This window comes from Schistocerca americana, chromosome 11 (assembly GCF_021461395.2).
Source record: "Schistocerca americana isolate TAMUIC-IGC-003095 chromosome 11, iqSchAmer2.1, whole genome shotgun sequence".
NCBI classification, from domain to species: Eukaryota; Metazoa; Arthropoda; class Insecta; order Orthoptera; family Acrididae; genus Schistocerca; species Schistocerca americana.
The window spans coordinates 25,800,083-25,823,379 of NC_060129.1; the positions used below are offsets into that span (position 1 = coordinate 25,800,083).

Here is a 23,297-nt window from a genome sequence, read left to right on the forward strand (position 1 = left end):
ACTTAAAATTTGCCTCATGATGCTCCTCTGAAAGTTACAAATGGGTAACCAGCCAGGCAAAAATAAATTGCTGCATTCTCAGCAGAATTCTTTTTAGATACTAACCAAAGGAGAGGTTGATAGAGGTTTTTGAATGGTCACCATGCAAGTGTGGGTGTGGAGGGGCTTCACTTAATATTTAGAAAAAGTGTGAGTGCAGATTTTAGTTTAGAATGGCGCTCCCCCTCCAGCGCTCAGCATTTTCCCTTCGGCACTTGTGGTTAACTCTCCTATTGCCGCTCTCCCCACTCGTGCCTTGCTCACTGCGCATCTACTGACCGCGGTATTCTGTGCCCACTATAGCTGATGAGGGTGCAGAAGTCTTGCGTGTATTTATTATTTCAGAAAAAATAGGCAGCCCCCCACTTAGTTGTCTCTCAAATCTCCAACTTCCTTAGGTACACTTACATTTTGGTCTTGTGTTTGCCCACAGTTCTAGGTCTGTGGAGTCCAATAATTAAGTCCTCATTGTTGGGGTTCATAATTGTGTAAAAATTTTTAAAGGATTTCGTGGTCAGCTTTAACTGTAAAACTATTTATTTACAATATCCACCATCATGTTATTGTCCGTGTCACCATTATCCTTCTCCCTAGTAATACTGAAGCACTTTCTATAATGCACATTACCAGGGGTTACTTTATGTCCACCCGAGAAGAAGGGGGGAAAAATCATAAATTTCTGTTGAATTCCATTAACTTTTTAAAGAGCTACTGATGTGTAAGTAGGGTCTGGAACCAGATAAATACCTTTAGCACACTCTTAGCAATACCAACGCACTTTAATAATGTGTACTACCAACTTCATGACCACCACAAAAAAAATTAAAAAAATGCATAGTTCATTCATTGTTGCTGACTTTTACTCTCAACATGCATTACAAAAAGATATTGATGTGTAAGTAAGGTCCTGAATCGCAAAATATTGAATATAACATTGGGCAAAGTGACATCTGCTACCGAGATTTAAATTTGTGGGTTAAGTTTAACACAAAATTTTAAAGCATATGTGGAATCTGGTAGAATAATTCATTAAAAATGACAAATATTGTGCTAAAATTTTAAAATATAAAGTTACTGATTAGATTGCAAATCTTTCAAAAAGTAAGCATAAAGTACACTCACTCCCCCCCACCTCCCCCACCTTGTATTGCGAGGGTTAAAGTTTGTTGGTAGTTGCTAAGTGCTGCCATTATGAAACGCTGAATGAATATAATCCGAGTAATTTGCAATCCATTTGAAGTAAAAGCTAGTTTTCATCACTTCAGTGTTTATAAAGTCATAGTTTCTGAACTACATGTTGTGCAATGATAAAGATAGAGACTGTTTGCAAACTGTGTTGTGATTAGAATAAGTAATACGGAAGTAATAAATTAAAACATCTTGCCCGATGTTCCTCTTTTTACTTCTCAGGTAGCAAGAATTTGGTAAGCAATAACTTTCTTCCTTTCATCATTTTGTTTAGTGTGTCAGTGACTCGGATCAGCATAACTTCTGGCACACGAGTACCCAGATTTTATTCACGGAGTATTTAAGGATGGTAGTATGTAATAACTTCTAGCATACCTTAAATATAATCTCAAAGCTTTTTGAAACTTTTTGTCACTGACACCCCAGACAAAACTGACAAAAATTCATCACTTACTAAATTTTTGCTGTTTTTGCAGTAAAATGGCAACATCGGTTGTGACATTTTAATTTATTACTTCTTTACTAGTAACTCTATTCAAAACACAGTTTGCAAACAGTACCCACATATACCACAGAATGTACCTGCACGTTTGGCACACAGTTCATGAGAAATGATTTCATAAACATTGAAATATTAAGCCAAGAAAATTAGAGTTCAGCTTTCAAAAAATTAGTGGAATTCTGGAATCCAGAAATGCATCCTCTCAAAACCTGGACAGCAAGCTACACCGCGATGCAGAGCGCCTCTCTTGCAGAGTCTGCCACTCAAGTTTGCTTAACATCTCCGTAACGCTATCACGCTTACCAAATAACCCTGTGACGAAACGCGCCGCTCTTCTTTGGATCTTCTCTATCTCCTCTGTCAACCCGACCTGGTACGGATCCCACACTGATGAGCAATACTCAAGTGTAGGTCAAATGTGAATGATCTGAGTTTTCCCCGATTTGTGGGTGGAGCATCAGCTGTGATTAAAAATAAATAAATAAAACACATCAAAATATTGTGCCTTTTCTGGTTCTGCCACGAAAACCAAGCATTTAATTGAAAATTCTGAAGTTACAAAAAGTGTAGAGTATTAAATTCTACACCAATGGAGCACAAAACTTTGCTATTTGATTAAATTTTCCTATAGAAAAATTACATCAGAAAACAGAAGACCTTTACACTTTTCGAAAACCATGTGTTGTTGCTATAAAATTCACTCTATCGTAAGAATTGACTAATTTGATGCAAAAATTTGATAGAAGAATGATTGTAGAATGTCAAATTGTGTTTTCAGAAAGTCAAAGTAAGTGGCCAAAAATCCTAGCAGGTCGTAAATATCACCATTATACAATTACAAGTGAATCACATGGTTAGCAACCAGCATCAATTTTCTACTTTTCATTCTATGAAAATTCACAGCATTCACTCTTTTATTGCTCTTACTGATACTTAATACCTAACCCACATGTAATCGAAATAATAGTTTTGAAACTATGGAAACAGAATAATAATAATAATAATAATAATAATAATAATAATAGTAATATATTGTATTAGACAGGGTGTTTCATAATTCATGTTGTACACTTCTAGAGGTTGTAAAGTGGGCTTAGTAGTTAAAGTTGTACCTAGGGACCAATGCCCAGAAACATCATCCGATGATGCTGTAGACCGTCAAAATTATAATTGCTGGTGCCTGTATGTATATAGAGGATGATTCTGAGATGATGATGATGATGATGATGCAAACTGTCTAGGATGATGCATCAATTTGTGGTAAATATGGTTTTGAAACGGAATGAGTTAAAAGTACAAATGATAATCATTCTTATAGCCCTGACAGTTGAATACATGTACCGGCACTGTTGTTGTTGTTCTTGTTGTGGTTGTTGTATTTATTGGTCCTGTTGTCTACAAAGTAGCTTATGCATAAGACATTGGACAATTCAAGTTATAAATATACAGCTGAAAGTCATTTCTAGGCATGCTTATTTAAGGTTACAATAACACACTTTATGCATAAGTATTTATATAGCACACTTCATAAATTTAAATATTCTTCAATGGAGTAAAAACAGTGGTGCTGTAAATATGACTAGAGATTTTGCAAAGGTATTGATCTCAGTAATAGCTTTTACATTTTCAGGAAGTTTGTTATAAAGCTTAATTCCCCTGTGAAAAGTACCTTTTCGGCACAGAGCTGTGCTGACTTGAGTTATATGTAAGTTTCTGTTTTGTCTGGTAAGTGATCACGTGTATCACAGTTTTTTTGCAGACTGCAGTCCTTACCTATTACATTTATTTCAAAGAATAAAAGGGATTACATAATGTGTACACATGGAAACAGAGGAATACCACATTTCTTAAACAGAGGTTCAAGAGATTCTCTAGGCTTATACTGAAACAAGATTGTAATAGCTCTTCTTGCAGTTTAAATGTGCTATTAGATATTTCAGTGTTTACCCAGAAGGTGACCCCATATCTAAGATGAGAATGAAAGTAGGTATGATACGCATTCATTACTGTTTTCTCACTACAGCATGATTTTAATGAGCAAAGAAGGTAACATGTTTTGCTCAGTTCTGAATTGAGATATTCAATATGCTTATTCCATCTGACGTTGCTCTGCAGCCAAAGTGTTGAGAATTTGGTTTCAGTACTGTTACTAACTGGTTCGTCATTGATAGAGACGAATGGGATAAACATATCCTTGACAAGAACATTGTGGAATTTTAGTGCAATGGCATTTTTGCTGTTTATTACAAGCTGATTATTCTGTGCCCAGCTGCTAAGTTGTTTCATGACTGCATTTACTGACTGCATTTACTGACTGCTGTAGCTGTTCATTGCTGTCTCCTTTTAGTAGTATTGCGGTGTCATCTGCAAATATGATTGTTTTATGTGCTTCAACATTTAAGTTTAGATCATTTATGTACAGAAGGAACAGAAAGGGCCCCATTGCTGCTCCTTGGGGTACACCACATTTAATTTGTTTATAGTTAGATAAGTGTTCAGATACAGTTTTTAGTCCAATATTTGTGTGCTTGATGCACACTGTCTGCTTACGATTATTAAGGAAGGAACTGATCCATTTGTCGGACAGACCTAGAATACTGTATCTTTCAAGCTTTGATAGCAAAATTTTATGAGCCACCATGTCAAAAGATTTTGACAAGTCAGTAAATACTCCTATTGATTCCTGTTTTTTGTCCATCAGGTTTAGGACGGAATTGATGCACTCGTAAATTGCAGTTGTCGTTGACTTCTTATTTCAGAATCTGTGTTGTTGATTACATAGGATACTGTTCTTATTTACAAGTTTCATAAGTTTGTCATACATAACTCCTCTAATACTTTAGAGATGCAGGAGGAAATTGTGGTAGGTCTGTAGTTATTTACATTATCTTTATCGTCTTTTTTATATACAGGAATAATTTTTGATGTTTTCGATAAATCAGGGGAAGTGCTTGCCTGAAGTGAGCAGTCACATAAATGTGTGAGTATTTCAATTAGGTTTGATGCACTCTTCTTTAATATTGTTGCAGGTATGCAGTCAGTGCCTGCAGAGTTGGAATTTTTTAGTCCTTTTATTGCTTTATCTACTTCATCTTGTGAGCCAAAACTGATGTACAGTGATCCTCTACATGCACTTATATACAGCAGTTTTGTTGCTGAGAATGTAGGGTATGCAATTTTCAGAGGTGGTAGTATGGACCAAAACAAGGTTAAAAATGTCCAATAAACGTGGGCTCTAAAAAGGATATCTTAAGAGCTATGGGAACTTGTTCATTTTCATTACTGTCAAAGACATCTCCTGTATTGAACAAGTGCTCATGGCTCTTAAGGTATGCATTTTAGGGCCCATGTTTACTGGACTTTTTTAACCTTGTTTTGGTCCATACTATCACCTCTGAAAGTTCCTACCTACAATCTTAGCAACAACAGTAGTAGTACATGTATTCTCCACTGTCAGAGGTGTCATAACGGTTTTCAGTTACAACTTTCAACTCATTTGTTTCCAGCACAGGGACCCTTACCTCAAATTGATACATTTATCCTTCTCCATCATCCTTGAAAGTCTGTAACATCATTGTAGAACCACCCTGTGTACACACAAATTTACAGGCACAAGCACCTATTATTTTGACGCTCTGTAGTGTCGTCGGATGAACTTTCCAGAAGTGGGTTCCTATGTAGGACTTGGTAGATGAAGTCCTCGATAAAGTCCTCTTTACAGCCTCTAGGGGCTTGTGGAAAGGATTTTAAAACAACCTGAATATAGGACCAAAAATTTGTTTACATGGGTGTAAATGACAAGAAATAAATTACGTTTATTCTTGTTAGATTATGAATAAAGAAACTTAGTTCAGTTAACAATAAACAGAGTTTCATAGGATTATGTAAAATTGCATCAGAATAGCACAAACTTAGTGTAAAATGTTAACATTTAGCTAAATACAACTGTTCCTTTTTTTAAACTGTTACTTCTCTATGACACTTGGAGGGAGAGGGACCAAATAACATTAATCCGAATTCTACCGTTTCTTCTGTATTAATATCCTCAGTGGGATCTCTTCTCCCTTCCTCCAAGATTCATTACCCGTGTCACAGTCATTAACGCCAATAATAAGGATATCAGTTGCAACGTCAGAGTACGGGTGGTCTTCGCAGAGTATATAAAGGGTGAAACACTTCTTGCTGTTTTTTCCCGCAGGAACAATCTCCACGGCACACCAAGCCACGTGTGCAGTAAATTGTCTTGCAGGTGCTGCTTCTTTAGTTGGTGGGACTAGGCAAGAGGCCAAACTTTGAAGCCTTCCGATCCCATTGCAGTGAATCTAGTGGGTCAGTTTTTCGAAACTTCCACCTGCAAGCACATTCTCAGAGAGTGCTGTCGAGCAGTTGCTCGTGTAGGAGGCGAAGAGGTGAGGTCGAATGTTGTCTTCAACAGTTATTTATTAGAAGATTTGATAACGAAGTACGTTAGTCAGTGACTTTGTTTCATTTTCAAAGTACAGTGCATTGCTATGAACTTCTTCCCCGTATCGTAAGTCTCGTCGGCAGTAGCACGGGAATTGCTGAGTATCTCTGCTGCTTTCTGTAGGTTGTTTTTTGTCTCCAGTGCCTCGAGGAGTATGTTTTCCTTTGCCAAAAAATGACGAAGCCGGAACGCAGCCTATAAATGTGTGTAAGAACAGACTGCCATCTTCCTATACTCGAGACAACTTGAAATTTATGGGGCAGTAGATTATGTCGCCTTGTCTGTCTTTGTATGACAGCAGTAGAAAAATGTTGGGGACTATTTGGATGAAGAGGTCAGAATTGCAAAAAGGTCAGTGTCTTTCAAACTACTACACAGTGCCGAGCAATGTCGAGTTCAGAAGCTGCTCGCTTCATATTGAAGTGCGTACCCTTAAGTTGTGCAGTCAGCAAAGAAATCGGGTGCTGTTTTTTTTTGACAGAAACAAATCTTTTGCCACCGTTACTAATGGTGTTTCATTAAACACGAAAGTTGGTGCAGTTCTTTGGGTGGCTTTGCGCAGCCACTCAGCTGATTTCGCGCTGTTGTCAGTTGTGACATCAGGGTATCCGCTGAACACGGTTGTGACCTTTCTGCCATACCAAAGTATGTAAGCTAAGTATTTTGTAACTGTTGAAGGAAATAGTTATTTTGCCTCCTTTGCTACTCTATGCAACAGAAACTATGCCATCTTGAAGTCAGTTGGATCTTTAAAGGCATCAAACAACTTATATAATACAGCTTTCAGTGTTTTCCACGTGCCTATGTAACCAGAGAATGAGTGTGTTGAAAAGTAGGCCTACCTGCAGACAAACAAATTACTGTACTTGGCATATTGTGTCTCCCACATGGCTTCTGTTAACAGTTTGTGAAACTGTCTTATTGAGCTTTTCTTACCAAGAGTAAAAAATATCCTCTACCATACCTTTATAGCAGTAACTGTAGCATAAATAGCTAATTTTTACATCTCGCAACCTGTTAGTACGTAATTTTTCCAGCTGACCTTCACAACTTTCGTTTCGATGATCAGAATTACTGCACCACCACAGAGAAATGGTTCCATCTCTTCCATGCTTAGCTTCTATGTCAACAGCACAAGCAGATGAATTACGTAGGCCTACTTTTTATCTAAAATTTGTCACAACTGTAGGACTACTTCAAGAAACTTGCATTATTAACCTATGACTTCCTTTAAAATGTTCCTACATCCTGAAAGTAGTGTAAATGCTTAAACACAAAATCAGACACAACATCAAAATTAAGAGAAAAGTGTCACATATAGGACATGGGGGTAAAAGCAATTAACTGAAAACAAAAATGAACTGCCAGTTTTTTTTAGCACACAGTAAAATTTATCACAGCTTTAAACTTTTTTTGCTTACAGATGGTGTGTTTTCAATCTCTGACATACTTGTAAATCAAAAATGGTACACATTTTCATAACATATATTTCTCAGGAAAGTAGGCTTTACAAAATGTTGTCCCTTCTAGAAATCTAAACAGTGAATGGAATTTATCTTCCAATTTTTCCTGTTGCCCATATTTATGTAAAAATGCATACAATTGTCTGTCAATGTTAGTTAAAAATGCTTTAGGCTGTCACTTGCATACAGTAATTGTTTGTTTAAGGTACCAAATTCCCTGAAACTTGCAACTGTATGATACTCTGTGAGTGTTGGCGAAAGCAGAGTCGTCTCACAGTCATCAGAGTCGATTCCAGGTTTTTAACTCGTGTTTTGCAGTATGTAACCAGCTACATATGCAAGTGCTTCTCTGGCATTCCTTACATCAGCCTCTTCACCACCGCCACCACTGCCACCGCCACCACCATCAGCAAGGACACTATACAAAACATTTTTGTCAGCTATGCAATAGTCTTTAGTGGAGTCAAGAAAGCTCTCATTACGTGATACCAGAAATTGCCTTAAATCGCTTAATGGCATACATCCTTACAGTCACCTAATGAATTTGTAGGTAGGGGCATGTTGTTGATTTTAACTGTTTTCAGTGTTGCTTTGAACTGAAAGCTGGGTGGGTAGGTGTTTGAGACACCATGTTGCCTCGCACAACAAAAAACATTTTCCAGTGGATCTCAATTGAAGGCTGTCATGCTTAAAAAATTGAAGCCAATTTTTTAAAAACTGTTTCAAATGAATATCAGTAATCTTGTTTTAATTTGCCATCCACTTACAAAACTGAACATTGTTGTCTTGTCTCTCCTTGTTCCTAGCTTCAGCACTTTTCAACTTTTCAGTTCCAGGGCACACTTGGAAGACTTGCCATCTTGTGGATAACAATGGAAGCTGTTTAGTGAATTGCATAGGCAGTCTATCTTTTCAACAAATTCTGCGGTATATATTGCCTCTGCAGGTAAAATATTAAATGTTCCATAGGTCTCAATAACGGCAGCAACTGTGTGACTAAGCTGGGCTGCAACCACTTCGTAAAAAAAAAAAAAACCTTAAAGTCAAAATGACTCCTCTGCAATTTTGCCAAAGTCTTCAACATCATCTGCTGATCCAGGAGAAAAGTCCTCTGAATAAATTCATAAATGGCCTCTTTTTTTAAAAACCCAAATTGTATTTTATTTCGTAGTAGACCATTCCTCTTTAGTAAGTGTGAATGACATAAATCACAGCGGTAGCTTCATCACTAACTAATTTCGCTCTGTAGAGTTCCTTATGTGCTCTCTGGTCAGTTGTAGCCTGGTACCAGACTGTACGAACTATCTTTAGCCATATTTCTTGCAGTTGCCTTATAAAATAGGTAATGAGAACTGTAGTAGTCCTCGAAACTGAGTTCTGAGTGATGTAATATGCTATAACCTGCTTCCAACTTTCATGTATGCCCCTGACTAGGAGTAACAATGCATGTCTCTCCAAAGACATTTCAGCAAACAGCAAAGCACAACATTTGACACTGTTGCAAATTGCATTTATTACATTCATCACTGCAGGATTCAGTCGTGGGCTCGAAAGGTACAATAGACAACAGATGCCTCACAGACGGTAGGCAACGATGAACTGACAGGCGAGGGCTTCTCTCGTATCGGGACAGAGCAGATACCTCATCCACATTGCTGGTCAATGGGTGGTCCTTAACTGGCTGTTTGCAAAAACTCTGGCTACATAATTTAATTTTTTTTGTGAAAGAGAAAATATTGCTACCATACAAATTATTGAGTGTTTTAGTTCATTTTTTCCAAGATGTAGCTTTGTTTTAAGTTTTTCTAGCCCTGTTAAAATATTTCTATGAATCTTGTACATTTTTGATTTTCTGGGACATAAGTCTGCTTTTGAAACTTCCATTACTCAAAACTCCACTTTTCTCATTAAAAGATGTTTCAGCTAAGCATGCATACTGACCATCTGTAGGTTCATTTTGAGAGGGAACAAAAAATTTACACAGTGTATCATCAGAGAGTTACACGGCTCAGCGCAACTAGTGCTCGGTAATTTACTAACACTGGTTTCATCCGATCCACTTCTGGTATTAGCAGCTCCATAATGAACACTCGTCAAATGTTTTGCAAACTAGCACCTGTTTAGCACATGCTTAATTTTTATTCATAAAATCTTCTTCAAAGAAATGGTCCTCACAAACAAAAGCGGTATGACAGTCCACATCAAGTGACAGCTTGCAAACACTTTCCTGCAGCAGAAGCGACTCTTGAGATTTTGTGGGGGAAACCTGTAGGAATGCTGGTTGTTAATATCCAGATGAAAAGCATGGGAATTCATAGGAGTATTTCAGTTCATGAAATATTCTGAAAAATAGTTCAATATATTCACTGTAACAACTGTTAATCACACATCAATCTTATTTAAATAAACAAAAACAAAACCACACAGCTTAATTCATGATAAAAAAATTATACATTTCATTTATAAATAATTAAAATACTGTAAATCAGATATCTTAAATCAGTATTAATTGTAGACTCTTTTTGAGCGGTAAATCTTACAGAATTTTAAGTGTACGGTCCTATTATAACCAGGATGTAACAAAATATAATTTGCATATGCAGATATGAAATGAGAAAGACTATAAAAAGAAACCAAACTGCAGATTGCAGTACAGAATGACACAGTTGGATCCCATCGGACAGCTTGTCGGATATTCGTGTGGGCTCCAATTGGACAGTTAGATAGCTTCACGACTCTTATAGCGGCTCTAGTGATCTGGAGATGAACTTCTCGGCACGTTGCCAGATTTTCTGTATAGCCTTCACTCCTGTGGCGGCTCTGGACTAAGTGTGTCCTCTAGTGCCACAAAGGAGTTGCCAGTGGCGGCAATTCTGCCCTGTCGCACTCGGAGCCACTTCACTAAGGGACTCTGTGCGGACGCCGCTTAGTCGCAGCTCTGACATTGTCGTCCTTTCTATTGTACGAGCTGGACTCCGTTTCTTGCTACATAATTTGTAATGAGTCTCCGTACGTTAGGAAAAATAAGCTTAAAGTAAATTTGTTACATTAATTGTTCGTTAATCGTTTCTTCTCCTGTCCAGTTTTCCTACGATGACTGTTGCCACACCACTATGTAGCCCACCTCTCTTTACCGTCGTATACGAAGATGTACCTGACACGGACCATATTTCCAGTTTTGCTGGGCAGAATACACGTCCACATTGACCAGTCCACGTGAAAGGATTACCTGTTTTACACAACCAATGTGTGGTGTCTGCTGGAGCTCCCTGGAACTTTCGGTAGTACGATACTGTCCCTAAGGAGGACTGTAACTGCTTCACAGCTGTCGGCCCGGTCAGCACGGCTGTCGATTATATCTGTTTGTCGGTCGGTCAAATTCGTGCAGCAGAGTTAATGTGGCCCGAGTATTCGATTTGTGGTTTGAAAAAACTGCACTTCTCTAAGTTGCTCTTGAACCCACTTTCCTGCAGGACCTGAAACACAGTCTCACATTCGTTAAATGTCCTTCCGGCGTGTGTCCGGTTGTGACAATGTCGCACTTGCACATCCTGATCTGGCTGCTCCAAAAAATGCCGGAAGATCACAGGTGCGCTGGTGGTGCCAAACCCCAGTCTAAAATTTAGAGAGGCCTCGGGGAATATTTACCACTAGAACTTTCTGACAGGGCTGGTGTGAGGGAAGCCAGATTGTTTTGTCCTTAATTGTAAGGTCGATAGAAAGCTTAGCCTTTCTTCAATCTTGTTAACATCCGTGGGTCTGCTTTGCTGGGAAGAGGGGCTTTGCTCTGCAGGCAGAGGCTGTACACCCCTCTCAGTTGCAAGCGTGTTAAAAGTTCTACCGAGCTGAGCAGTCGTCCTGACAGCGTTTCTTAAAACAGTTGGGGCACGACAGTAGTGGTCCCCAATTTTTCGACTTCAATTGGAAAGTTGGCCTGCTGTGCAGTGTTTTTGCAACCTGCCGTTGCTGGCGAGATCAAATTACGACCATTTCATCATCTCTGAGCCACATGTCATTGGTGACTGCTGCTGCGTCTGCCTGTGTTTCTAAGTGCTCGGATCTTGTGCCTCTCTCAGCTTCCTTTGCTGTGCCATCACCTGCGCAATGCTCACTTGAACAGTATGGTCGTATGACTGAGTTGAATCCATTATTAAACAGTGCCACTTTCTGTGTTAGGACTGAAAGAACACAGAATCAATTACTGACATTATTTATTATTCACACCACAAATATATAAACCAAATTCGCATGCTTAAGTCCATTCTGATAAATAGTGTCCAGGTAGTCTGATGAAGTGTAGACAATGAATGACGGAATATGCCAGAGCGCTAGTCTATAATCCGCAGTGCGGTCCTAGCTGTCGATCGTCAACGTCGGTAGCAACGTAGCACAGCACAGCGAAGCGAGATGAACTGACTGTAGGGCGGGCGCATTCATTTAAGTAATGCCACTCTCAGTAACTGTGCCTTCGCGATCGTGGCGGTGGCCAAATGCGAGAATCGCTTACGGATCACTACGGTTCGCCCTCTATCGGCCGTATTCGAGTCGGTCTGCGTGGCCAGCAGCGATTCCTCGTATGCTGTGCCTAGTGATGTCGTCGTCGATCTCTGTGGTGGATTGCCCGAAGTAGTTGTAGCCGGCCACGGGGCTATCACTGCTCGGACTGTCTCCCTTCTTCGTATCTGGCCGCGATGTGAAGTGGCAGTCACTACAGAGAGTTGCTTTGAGAGATTGACGTTTGAGGTGTTTACTTCTCATAACATAGATATAGAAAATTGCAAAATTTTGAGTGCCGTGTGGTCTCCTCGTGACAATAAAACACGGCAGGCCCCAGAGTCGGCAAGAGCACAGTGCCTGCAAGTTAACTGGTTAATTATTAAAATAAAGGACACTAATTCGAATCTCGGGCAGCATAGAGACGGAATGGCAGGTTTCCCTGGGAGTGAGAGTGCAGATGTGAAGCGAGTGGTTTCCGCAATTTATCGAGCTGAAATTCCTAGTCTCTGTCGAGCGAGTCATCTGGCGATCGTATTTCCGCGGGTTCCTCGAGCACCGAATCCCGATAGGGTGCGGCTGTGACCAGTATCTCGACTTTCCCGTAATCTTTGGAGGTACAGTGTTGAGCCACAGCAGACTCGCCAGGCTGTGGAAGGTGAGTGTATCCCAACTGTTTGATGCACTCGTTTCACCTCAGCCCTCTCGGAGGAATTACTGTTCCACACCTTTGCTGCCTGGCATTCCGACACTCGCCTTCTGTGGATTTGCTGCCTCGGCAGTTGCTACATTTTATCCTTAGACACATAAAATTATATGGGTATTGGACACTCTTGTGCCAGTTGCCTTATCTCTGGTGTACACACGTCTACAACAAACTGTATCGCTGTGACAGGTGATTTTAATTCGGTCACTGACTTGTCTGAAGACAGTTGTACGATTATCCTCCCAAGTATTGAAACAAGATTTATTACTGTCCCAGTTGCCCACCCGAAATACGATGAAGTATGTATCTGCCGGAAGAACTTCAAGAACCATAAGAAAATGTGTGCTTTATTGAATTAAGATAATTCATTCCCTTCAATAAATTTGAGTTTACTTTATTATCCATTTGTTGTCTACATCAACTACCGGTCATTGGTAGCAAATCATAAGAAATGCTCAACACTTGTAGTGTGGGAGCTGTGAATCACTGCGTGCATGGGCGTATGCACTCCCCCCTCCCCAAACCCCCTCCCCCCCCCCACCCCACCCACCCGCCCACACACCCGCCCCCCCCCCCCCCCCCCCCCACACACACACACACACACACACACAAACACAAAATTCCTAATACAACAACCAGATGCGCATTGTTCTTCATAACATTTCAAACAGCTGTACCCCACATTGCGGCAGTACTTTCTCAGTTTGTGGCCCTAACGACAGCTCAATTTTTTATTTTTATTTTTTTATGTCGAAGTGTCCCCCTAACTTAGCTGTCTGCTCGAACGGTGTTCCGGCAGATCGTTCATCCCGGATGAGAACTTGGTGTTCTGCCCCGAGAAGCTGATGACAGCGGTGCTGGCCCACGCGCACTACCTGCCCGACAGCTGGCGCGGCCAGGCGCACACGGCGCGCGTCCGCGACGAGTTTGCCCAGCTCTTCCAGTACAAGGCGGTGAGTAGTGGACTAGCACTAGAACAGTAGTAGTAGTAGTAGTAGTAGTAGTAGAGTAGTAGTAGTAATTTTTTTCACAACAAAATATTGGGTGTGTTGTGCTATTACAGTTTAAGAATCTTCAAACAATGTAATTGTGGACTTATGTATCAGGTTTTGTTTATCTGCCAGTCATTCACCTTATTACGTCACCTGTCCACCAGAATTAGTTTTTACTGAACCACAGACTTTAGGTGTGTGCTTACTTAAGTTTAGCCAGATTCTTTGGAAACACTCACAGAGTATCATACATTTGCAAAAATGGAACAATGATTACGATGTTCATACAGTGGTTTTTGAATGGCACTGTGATGGAGAAACAGATTTCTACCAACAAGGATTTGAGCATACGTTGTTTATGAAGATGTGCTATGTTAAAAATAGTGTCACATGGGAAGTTCAATAGTTATGAAATACCATTTACTTTTGAACTTATATCTACAAGTGAGCTCATTCTTAGCTTTTGAGCATATTTTATGACAAACTTCAACTGTTTGGCAGTCAGTATTGACATTTCTCTGAATAAAATTTAAAAAAAATCTTGATTCCCCCCCTCGCAGAAGGGGGGGGGGGGAATGGTTTATGTGGGAAATGTGGAATTTGGTGTTAAAAATGCAGATAATTGTGTAACTGTGGGGAAAACATATTTAATGTAGACAAAATACAATTCAGTGATTGCTCTTAATTTAACCACTTAAAAGAATTACTTACAAGTAACAAAAAATAATTTGATTTGGTAACACGTCTAAGTTTACAACTTGAAACGATGTTCTTTATGTAGTCAAGATGATTCATTTTACATTCATCTATTTGTTGAAGTCGCAAATGTAATGATCTTTCCCAGCTCCTGCACACTCGAGGTGAACCCGCGTCTTACCAAATATTCCATATTGCCCGATGTGCCATTTAGACTTCACAGCATAATAGCAAAAGTTACTTGGTCTGCCATAACAACATGTCACTTACTTTTTGCAGTCCCTTTAAATAAATACAAATGAACATACATAAAGACAATGTGGAGTGTTGTTGTAGATGCGTAAACTTGCCTAGTGTGTTGTCAGTGTCACACCACTATTTAGAGTAAGATTCCCTGTGCCTGTTACTATTCTGTGAAACATACATTATGTCAGCGTTTATCCAGCTCAGGTGGAGGAAGTGGCTGCTGAAGTTCTGGGTTTGAATCCAGATACGGCACACAGTTTCATCCACTGGGAAGTTCTGCAATGGTGCAGACTCTATCACAGAAAGAAAAGGCAGAGAGATCAATTATGAAAGAATAATTCCAACATTATATTACCAAAGGATCAGTAACATTTTCAGTCTTATTTTATCCTCGTGTTTCTGTCTCAGTTGCGTCGACAGTTTGGATTAATGGTGACTGGTTTCGAATGTGTTTCATTATTGAACCGATACCCGAGTCGGCCTGAAATGATTAATGAAATAACAAATGTACATTTTGGACTATTTACAAAATTCAAATTTGAACATTCTTGTGTCCTTAATTTAAGTACCTACTGTACTGTACTGTTCCTAACTGTAGACATTTCACTTACATTGGGTTTCAAGTTGAACAGTTGTGAAGAGCTTGAAACATACAAATGTTACTTCATTAATAATTTCACATCCAGTCAGGTAATGGTTTGATAATGAGTGGACATGTGAGAAACTGGTTACCATTATTCCAAATTGTTGGTCGAACTGAGACAAAAAAAATTAAGGAAACTAAAAATCAATGAGAAAAAAGGGGAAAAAATGGAAAAGTTGAAGTATCAGTCTGCCTCATGCCCTAGGTATACGTACTGGAGGAACTGGCTTCGCCGCTGGTGACGCCGTTCGTCATCATCTTCCTGCTGCGGAGGCACGCACTCGACATCGTCGACTTCCTGCGCAACTTCACCGTCGAGGTGGTTGGCGTCGGCGATGTCTGCTCGTTTGCCCAGATGGACGTCCGCCGGCACGGCAGTCCCGCCTGGCAGGCCGGCGCCCCCGACCCGGACGTCGGCGTGACCCCGGCTCGTGACCCCTACGCCCAGGTCGGTGCCACACGTGCGCAGTTCGGTCTCGGAGTGTAAGGAGCTCGTGCACGAGTGACAGATTGCTGGCAGCGATCTGTCGCCCACATTCGGTCTCTCACTTATGGTCCACTGGACACGATTAGAGGTTGATTCCTTCTCAATGAAAAGGAATGTCAAAACGTTGCAATGTGTGTCTCGCTGATGAAACAGTGAGGGCTGATAAATTACCACATGCTGTGAGAATGTGCAGAAGTCTTTTGGGAATTTAGGTAACAGAATGTCCCCCCTCTGTACCTCGTAAGTGTTGGTGGATGAGAGGCACGGCAGTTCAGATATACTTAATTTACTCTACACATATTATCGTAAAACTTAATTTGTGTATTGTCGTAAAACTAATGTTATTAGATAAAGCTAATTTAGGAGTATACCATTTATAAGGCTGTTGATGAGTGTTGCTACTGAAGTGTTATGGCAAGTGCCACAATCCAATATCTGAGAAACTTCACTCGGTGGCAGAGGAGTCAAAATAAGCACAAACCTTTCAGCTTATTTGTATATACTTGTTGAGAAAATGACCATGAAGATTTTGCGACAGAAATTAGATGCCTTTTAGCACATGACATTATGGGTCCAACTGGTAGCCTAGTGGCTAGCGACTCGACCTCTCACTTTCGCAACCAGTGTTTGAAATCTGATTATTTATTTATTTGTTTGTTTATTTATTTATTTTATTTTTGTCATATATCTAACTGTGTCATGTATCTACCTGTGTCTACATGTATGTTTCTTATAAAGTTTGGGGATCCAGGTGTGTTATAGTAATTGTAAAATTACGATTAGGTTTCACAATGTGTGTGTGTTATTTTCAAGGGGGGGGGGGGTGTATGTCTTTCTTAATTCACATATTCTTATATGAATTATTAATTCTAAATATTTTATTTTTATGTTTATTCTTCAAGAAGTTTGTATACATCCCCGTGGATGATGCTGACCGCAGAAACATGGGAAACAGAAATTCTTAGCATCAAAGTATCATGCAATGGCAGGTTTACCACAGCAACATTTCTCGTATGAGCCTTACTCAGAAAAGAAAATTTGGTAAAATTGCCAAAGGTTCCACTTGTCAGCAATAATTTTGCGGCATTCCATGCATAACAGTTCACTTTTCTGAAAACTGGTGCTTGCAGTTGAGTATGAATTGAGTCACGCTACAGGAATTTCACCAAAAACAATTTCAAATAATTTTTCCATTCTTTTTTTTCTTATTTTAATGTGTTCACCACCCATACAATTAAAAGTCTTATAAGGAAAACATTATTCCGAAAACATTTGTGTACTAAAATGATTGTGAGTGCACTTGTGGAATATAAGGCTGTGTAGTGGAAACAGCAAAGCTATAGATGTGTGAAGGACCGCGTCTAACAGAAATTGAAGCCAGGATGGTTACGGGAACATAGTATATATTGGAGGGAGAGCTCCCACCTGCAAAGTTCAGAAAAGCTGCTGTTGTAGGAAGTATGCAGGTTGCACAGGCTGCGAAGCAGTCATTGAAGTGAAGAAAGTTTTGTTTGGCAGCATGCTCAGAAACTGGACGGTCCAGCTGTTTCTCGGGCACAGTCTCTCTCAGTGGCCATTAGTGTGGACAGACAGCTCATCGGTTGTCGGGCCCACGTGTGGTTGCACCTTAGCTCGTAGATCAAATTATTGCTTTCACAGGCAGCCCTGCCTTTGGTGAGACAGGTGATGCCTGTGACCGGAGTAGAGTAGGTGGTGACGGGAGGATGTATGGGACAGGTCTTGCATCTAGGTCTACTACAGGGATACGAGCCGTGAGGCACGGGGTTGAGAGCAGGCGTTGTGTACGGAGGGAAGAAGATATTGTGTACGTTCGATGGGTAGCGGAATACCACTGTGGGAGGGTTGGGGAGGATACTGAGTAATAAATTCCTCCTTTCAGGGCACTATTGTAGTTAAAACCCTGTCAGAGAATGTGATTTAGTTGCTCTGGTCTTGGGTGGTACTGAGTGATGAGGGGAATGCTCCTCTGTGGCCAGACAGTGTGACTTTGGGAGGTGGTTGACGACTGTAGAGGTAAGGCACAGGAGGTCTGTTTCTGTACAAGCTTTGGAAGGTAATTACTGTGTGTGGAGGCCTCAGTCAGACCCTCGGTATATTTTGAGACGGGCTGCTTGTTACTACAGATGGGACAGACACAGGTGGCTAGGCTGTACGGAAGGGACTCCTCAGTACGGAATAAGTGGCGGCAGTTGAAGTGGAGGTTTTACTGGTGGTGGTAGGTTTGATACGGATGGAGGTACTGATGTAGGCATCTTGGAGGTCAGATGTTGAGGTTCTGGAGGGATGTGGATTGCGTGTCCTCAGCCTCGATCCAGATTATGAAGGTGTCATCAGTGAACCAGATGAGGGGTTTGAGAGTCTGTGTGATTAGGAAGGATTCCCCTAGATGGCCCAAGAATAGGTTGATGTTGGATGGTGGCATACGGGTGCCCATTACCATATGTGGGATTTGTTTCTAGATAATGCCTTCAAAGGATAAGTAATTCTGGGTGAGAATATAGTTGGTTGTGGCGACTGGGAAGGAGGTTGTCGGTTTGGAATTCATTGGGGAAGGTAGTGTTAATAGTGGCAAGGCCACAGGCATTATGGATGTTAGTGTAAAGGGAGGTGGCACCAATAATAGTGAGCAGGGCACTGTGTGGTAAAGGAACAGGAAATCGTAATCTTTTATATAGGAGAGTAGGTTGTGGGTGATAGTCCGAAGGTGTCGGCCTACGAGAGCAGAGATTCTCCCAGTGGGGGTGCACTTATCAGTTACAATGGGGCATCCTGTGTGGTCGGATGTATGGACGTCAGAAAGCGTGTCGACGGTACGAGTGCGGGGAGTGGTAGAGGTGAGGGGGCAGACTGACTCTGGGGTGAGGTTTTGTACGGGCCTAAGGATTTGAGGAGGGACAGAGATCTTGCTGGATTTTTGGGGTGGGGTTATTGTGGCAAGCTTTCTAAGTGGATGAATCTGACACCGTGTGGAGTCCTGCCTGATACTGCCAGGTAATCGTTGCAGGTCAAAATAAAAGTGGTGGACTCTTTGTCAGCAGGTAGGATATAAGGTCTGCATCCATTTTGAGGTGGTGAATTGTGGTTGTTTCTTCAAATGTAAGGTTAGCCTGCATGTTGAGGAATTTGGGGAATGACTGTGAGAAAGGTTCAAAATTAAGAAATTCTGAAAAGTTAAAGCATGGTGATTTGGGGGCACTGGGGTGGATGGAGGAGTGAACTGAGTCAGGCAGGGTTCAGCATCGGTGTTTGGTTGTACCCGATCGGTAGGGTTGGTGGCGAAAATATGTTCCCACCAGGAGAAGGAGAGGAGGTCTTTAACAAATCCTGCATAATTGAATTTAGGTGAGGGGCAAAAGTTGAGGCCTGTGGAAAGAACTGCTGATACTTCTGTGGGACTAAGGCTTTTGTAGGAAAGATTCATGACTGTACTTAGTCTGTTTGGGTTCTGGGTTTTGTGTAGTGGTGGGTGTGAGTTTTTGAGCTGGGGTAATTGTGTTCGTCTGCAAGGCAGAGTTTGTCTGCTATGAGTGGATGTGGAGGAGATTTGGAGGTTGTTACAGAGGTGGTGGAGAGTGGTAGACCAAGATGGGAGTCACAAGTGAGCAGGGCGGAGAGTGTTTTGATATGGTTCTGTGTGCGTTGCTCTAGTTCCTGGAGGGCAAGGGTTTGTGTGCAAGATGGGATCAAGTAATTTAGGCTTGCACAGTTGAAGAATTTTACAAATGGAGAGGAGGAGATACTGTAAGGAAGTCTGGGCCTGATTTTCATTGTTTTGTAGGGCTGTGTTGGTGAGGGTTAAGAACTGGCGGAAACTGAACAGGCGGTCAGAGGGGCAGGACGGCTCGCAGCCAGCGGTCAGTAATTTGACAGTAAGGCCATTTGGGAGGATTCCACGAGCTAAACAACCGCGCAGGAACAGTATGTGGGACTGGGTTCTGACTAGGGATAGGAATCTTTTCTGTATTGGTGCAGATGGAACGAGGAAGGATCTGTGTTGGAGTATAAAAAATTCTTAAAAATATGTGAATAACGTAGAAATAAAAGTGAAAATATTTGCAAAGATACAAGCAGTACCCTCACTTTGACAGTGGCACTACCGTTCCACCCTTCACAATTTAATTCTACTGGATACAGTGTTACAGGAGTCTTTCTTATGTCGAAAACATTTGGTTTGTGTATTTAGTGACCTCAAAAAAGCGTACAGAACTTCTCGGGGGTACAACGTTCTTCGCCAAGTTCACGAGTGGGGACTACGTGGACGTCTACCACTTCTTAGCCAGTTCTCCCTCTCGGACCGACTCTTTTGATATTGTGTTTGTGATGCCTTGTCTCACTGCTGTGTTTGAGAGAATGGGGTCCCGCAAGACAGTGTACTCACTGTCACAATGTTTGCCGTTGCTATCGGTGATTTCCTCCACAGTGAGGAGCTGTGTCAAAATCTCCTCATTTGCGGATGATTTCGCAATCGTCTTCTCTTTCTCCAATCTTACGGTGACAATGAGGTAGCTACAGCTGACCGTCAGGAGGCTGGAAACCTGGGCCAAGACAACTGGTTTTCAGTTCTCACTAGAGGGACTACCTGTGTTAATTTTAACTGTACTTGTCAAAGTTTTAATCGACCAGACCTCACAGTGGGAGACAGTATTTTATGTTTTCAGGAGACTCTGTGCTTTTTTTGTTTATTATTTGACTCAATATAAACTTGGCTCCCACACCTGAAAGACTTATGAACAAAGGGCTTCCAGTCATAGAACATTTTGAAATGCCGTAGTGAAAAAGCATGGGGAACTGACATGTCCCGCTTCCTGCAGTTTCATAGGGCATTTGTTCAATCGCATTGAGATTATGGCAGCACGCTCTACAGATCAGCTCGTACTTCCTCCTCGAGATGTTAGACGCTGTCCACTATTAGGGCATTCAGATGCAGACTGAGCCTGTCGGACCATCCCAGTTCAGAGCCTGTGTGGAGAGGCTGGTGAAACAACACTCTGGATTCGGCGACATATAATTTTGGCCCAAAGGCACTGAAAATCTCAGCATAACCTCAGTCATGGGCATTTAGTTCAGTGGTCCAACTCAACTTTGAAAGTATTTCAGGAATCCATCCCTTGCGACCGAGCCATTTGGGATATGTGCTACTGGCTGTCTCGAGGATCAATCGGACCTACAGAATACACAATCATTGCCATCTTATGAATGGTGGCCTGTGTGTGGTTCCCAAGTCGTGCAGTGACCATAAACCATAAAATTACAAAATTTGCAGCAACCAGTCACAAAATCATGTTTTATTTATTCACTTTTGCAAATCAATTTCAACTGATTAACAGCCATCATCGGTGCTTTCAACCAATATGTGCCCTGAGTAGTAATACTGTCTTAAGCAGAGATCAAACATGCTGTTGGATTACATTGGAATGTAATGGTGGGCATTTTGCAGAACAAGTAATGAACAAGTGATTCCCCAGGTGTATTTTTCATGTACTGCAGATATATGTTCTGAAACTCCTGGAGGGGATAGCAGTAAACAGAAGTTCTCTTCACTGTGGGAACCGTACTGTTTGTCCATTTAAAGTGCCCATCCAAAGTTGTACCCGAGTTGTTCGTCTTCTTCTGATGCAGTGAAAATGTGATATTGTTGAGGAGAACAGGAGGCAGAAATAATTTCTGACGGGATATTAAAATTACTTGGAATGTCTTTGTATTTAATTTAAGTTGTAAGTTTTGTGCCCACCTCAACACTAAAGACAAATTGTGATTTGTCTGTATGACGACAGTGCCGATATCTTCAAGCTCAGCACGTAATGAAGCTCACGGTCGTTGGCACGGAAATGATATTTGCAGGACGGAACTGACGAGGTGTCATTGCCAAATGAGGAGAACAATAGTAAGTCCAGCACCCACCCGTGTGGCATCCCAGAGACAATATGTTGCTAGGGCAACTTCTTGTTCTTACAGGTAACTGTTACTCGAGTAACTTTGAAACTGTGTCAATACACTATATGAACATTTCAGGTGTGTAATTTCTCTAAGCAGAATGTCAAAGCTGATTATCTTGGATGCTTTGTAGAAATGTAGTAATGTCAGTATTGTGATACCGAAGTTGTCTGTGGCAAGTGTTGGGTCGTCAGTTACCTTAACTAGTGCAGTGCTTTTGGCACTGTGGTACTTAGAACCCTGCGCTTGCATTTGTCATACAACACGATTCAGTCAGTCATTTGTGAACAGTGTATTCCAGGGCTTTTGATACAGGGGTAACATACTAATTGGCTAGTATTCACAAGGCGATTGGTCATTTTCTTCTCAGGGATAGGTCAAACAGTGCTTCTTTGCCACCAGTGGCGAAATATTCCATTCCTGAGAGGTTGGTAATGACCTAGCAAGGTGGGAGGCAAGCTGCATAACACCTCAAGGTGACCAATCATGGTGCGTTTCAAGGTATTAAGAAATTAAATGTGTTGTCAGTATGCAGGAGGTCATTGCGATAGTGTGATGAGGGGGGGAGGGGGGGGGGGGAGGAGAGAGAGAGAGAGAGAGAGAGAGAGAGAGAGAGAGAGAGAGAGAGAGAGAGAGAGAGAGAGTGCTTGTGTGCATGTCAGAATCCTGACCACAGCTCCCACTGCACCGGCAGGCTGAGGATGGGAAGACGGAGCTGTCGCTGGTGCACTTCACGCTGACGAACCCCGAGTGGCGGCCGCCGACGGCGGGGGCCCGCGGCTTCGTGGCGGCGCTGCGCGAGCGCGTTCTGCGCGACGTGGGGGCGGCCGGAGGAGTCGCGAGACCGGGCGGCGCCGTCCCCGCGACTGTCGCCCCCGACGCCGAAGGCCGGGTGTCGCCCGACACCGCGACGGCAGCCGCTTTGGGTCTGGGGCCGCACCGCCTGCCGGACCCCGCCTACGACTACTCGGAGTCGCTCGGCTCCATCTCCGGGCTCGGACTGGGGGTGAGCTCGCCTTCCTTCTGTGTCCGAATGTAGCGCTTTTTTCCGCAAACTGTGTATCGGCCTGTCTGATTGAAAGGATGCAGAAACTCGCTTTAAGAAACCTCGGGTGTGTTCACGACAAAATTGCAACTTCGGTACAGGTGTACTGTGGGTATCGATACTGGGTCTTGTCTTGCTTTATTTTTTATGTAAAAAATTGCTAGGTACCATTTCATTGATTTTGTCGTACCCATACCTGTTTCAGCACTTTCTGTGCTAAATTCAGTATGTTTTATTGATTTCCTTCCTGAAAATTATCATTACTTGATAACATCTTGTAGAGGTTATATGGATTGTGGCTTGAAGCTATTTATATCTACAAATGAGTGGTAATTGGGTGTGCGGGCGCGGGTGCGGTTGTGGGTCTGTTGGCAAC

At 41.7% G+C, this 23,297-nt stretch overlaps 1 protein-coding gene across 2 annotated transcripts in view; it reads left to right on the forward strand.

The window, feature by feature from the left end:
* The window catches only part of LOC124553612 (autophagy-related protein 9A), a 142,363-nt gene that overhangs the window by 87,075 nt on the left and 31,991 nt on the right, over positions 1 to 23,297 (forward strand). For both annotated transcript variants that reach the window (XM_047127466.1, XM_047127467.1), the window contains exons 10-12: positions 13,657 to 13,810; positions 15,640 to 15,882; positions 22,571 to 22,882. In XM_047127466.1, the coding sequence (XP_046983422.1) occupies positions 13,657 to 13,810; positions 15,640 to 15,882; positions 22,571 to 22,882 (709 nt within the window). The remainder of the gene's footprint in view (positions 1 to 13,656; positions 13,811 to 15,639; positions 15,883 to 22,570; positions 22,883 to 23,297) is intronic.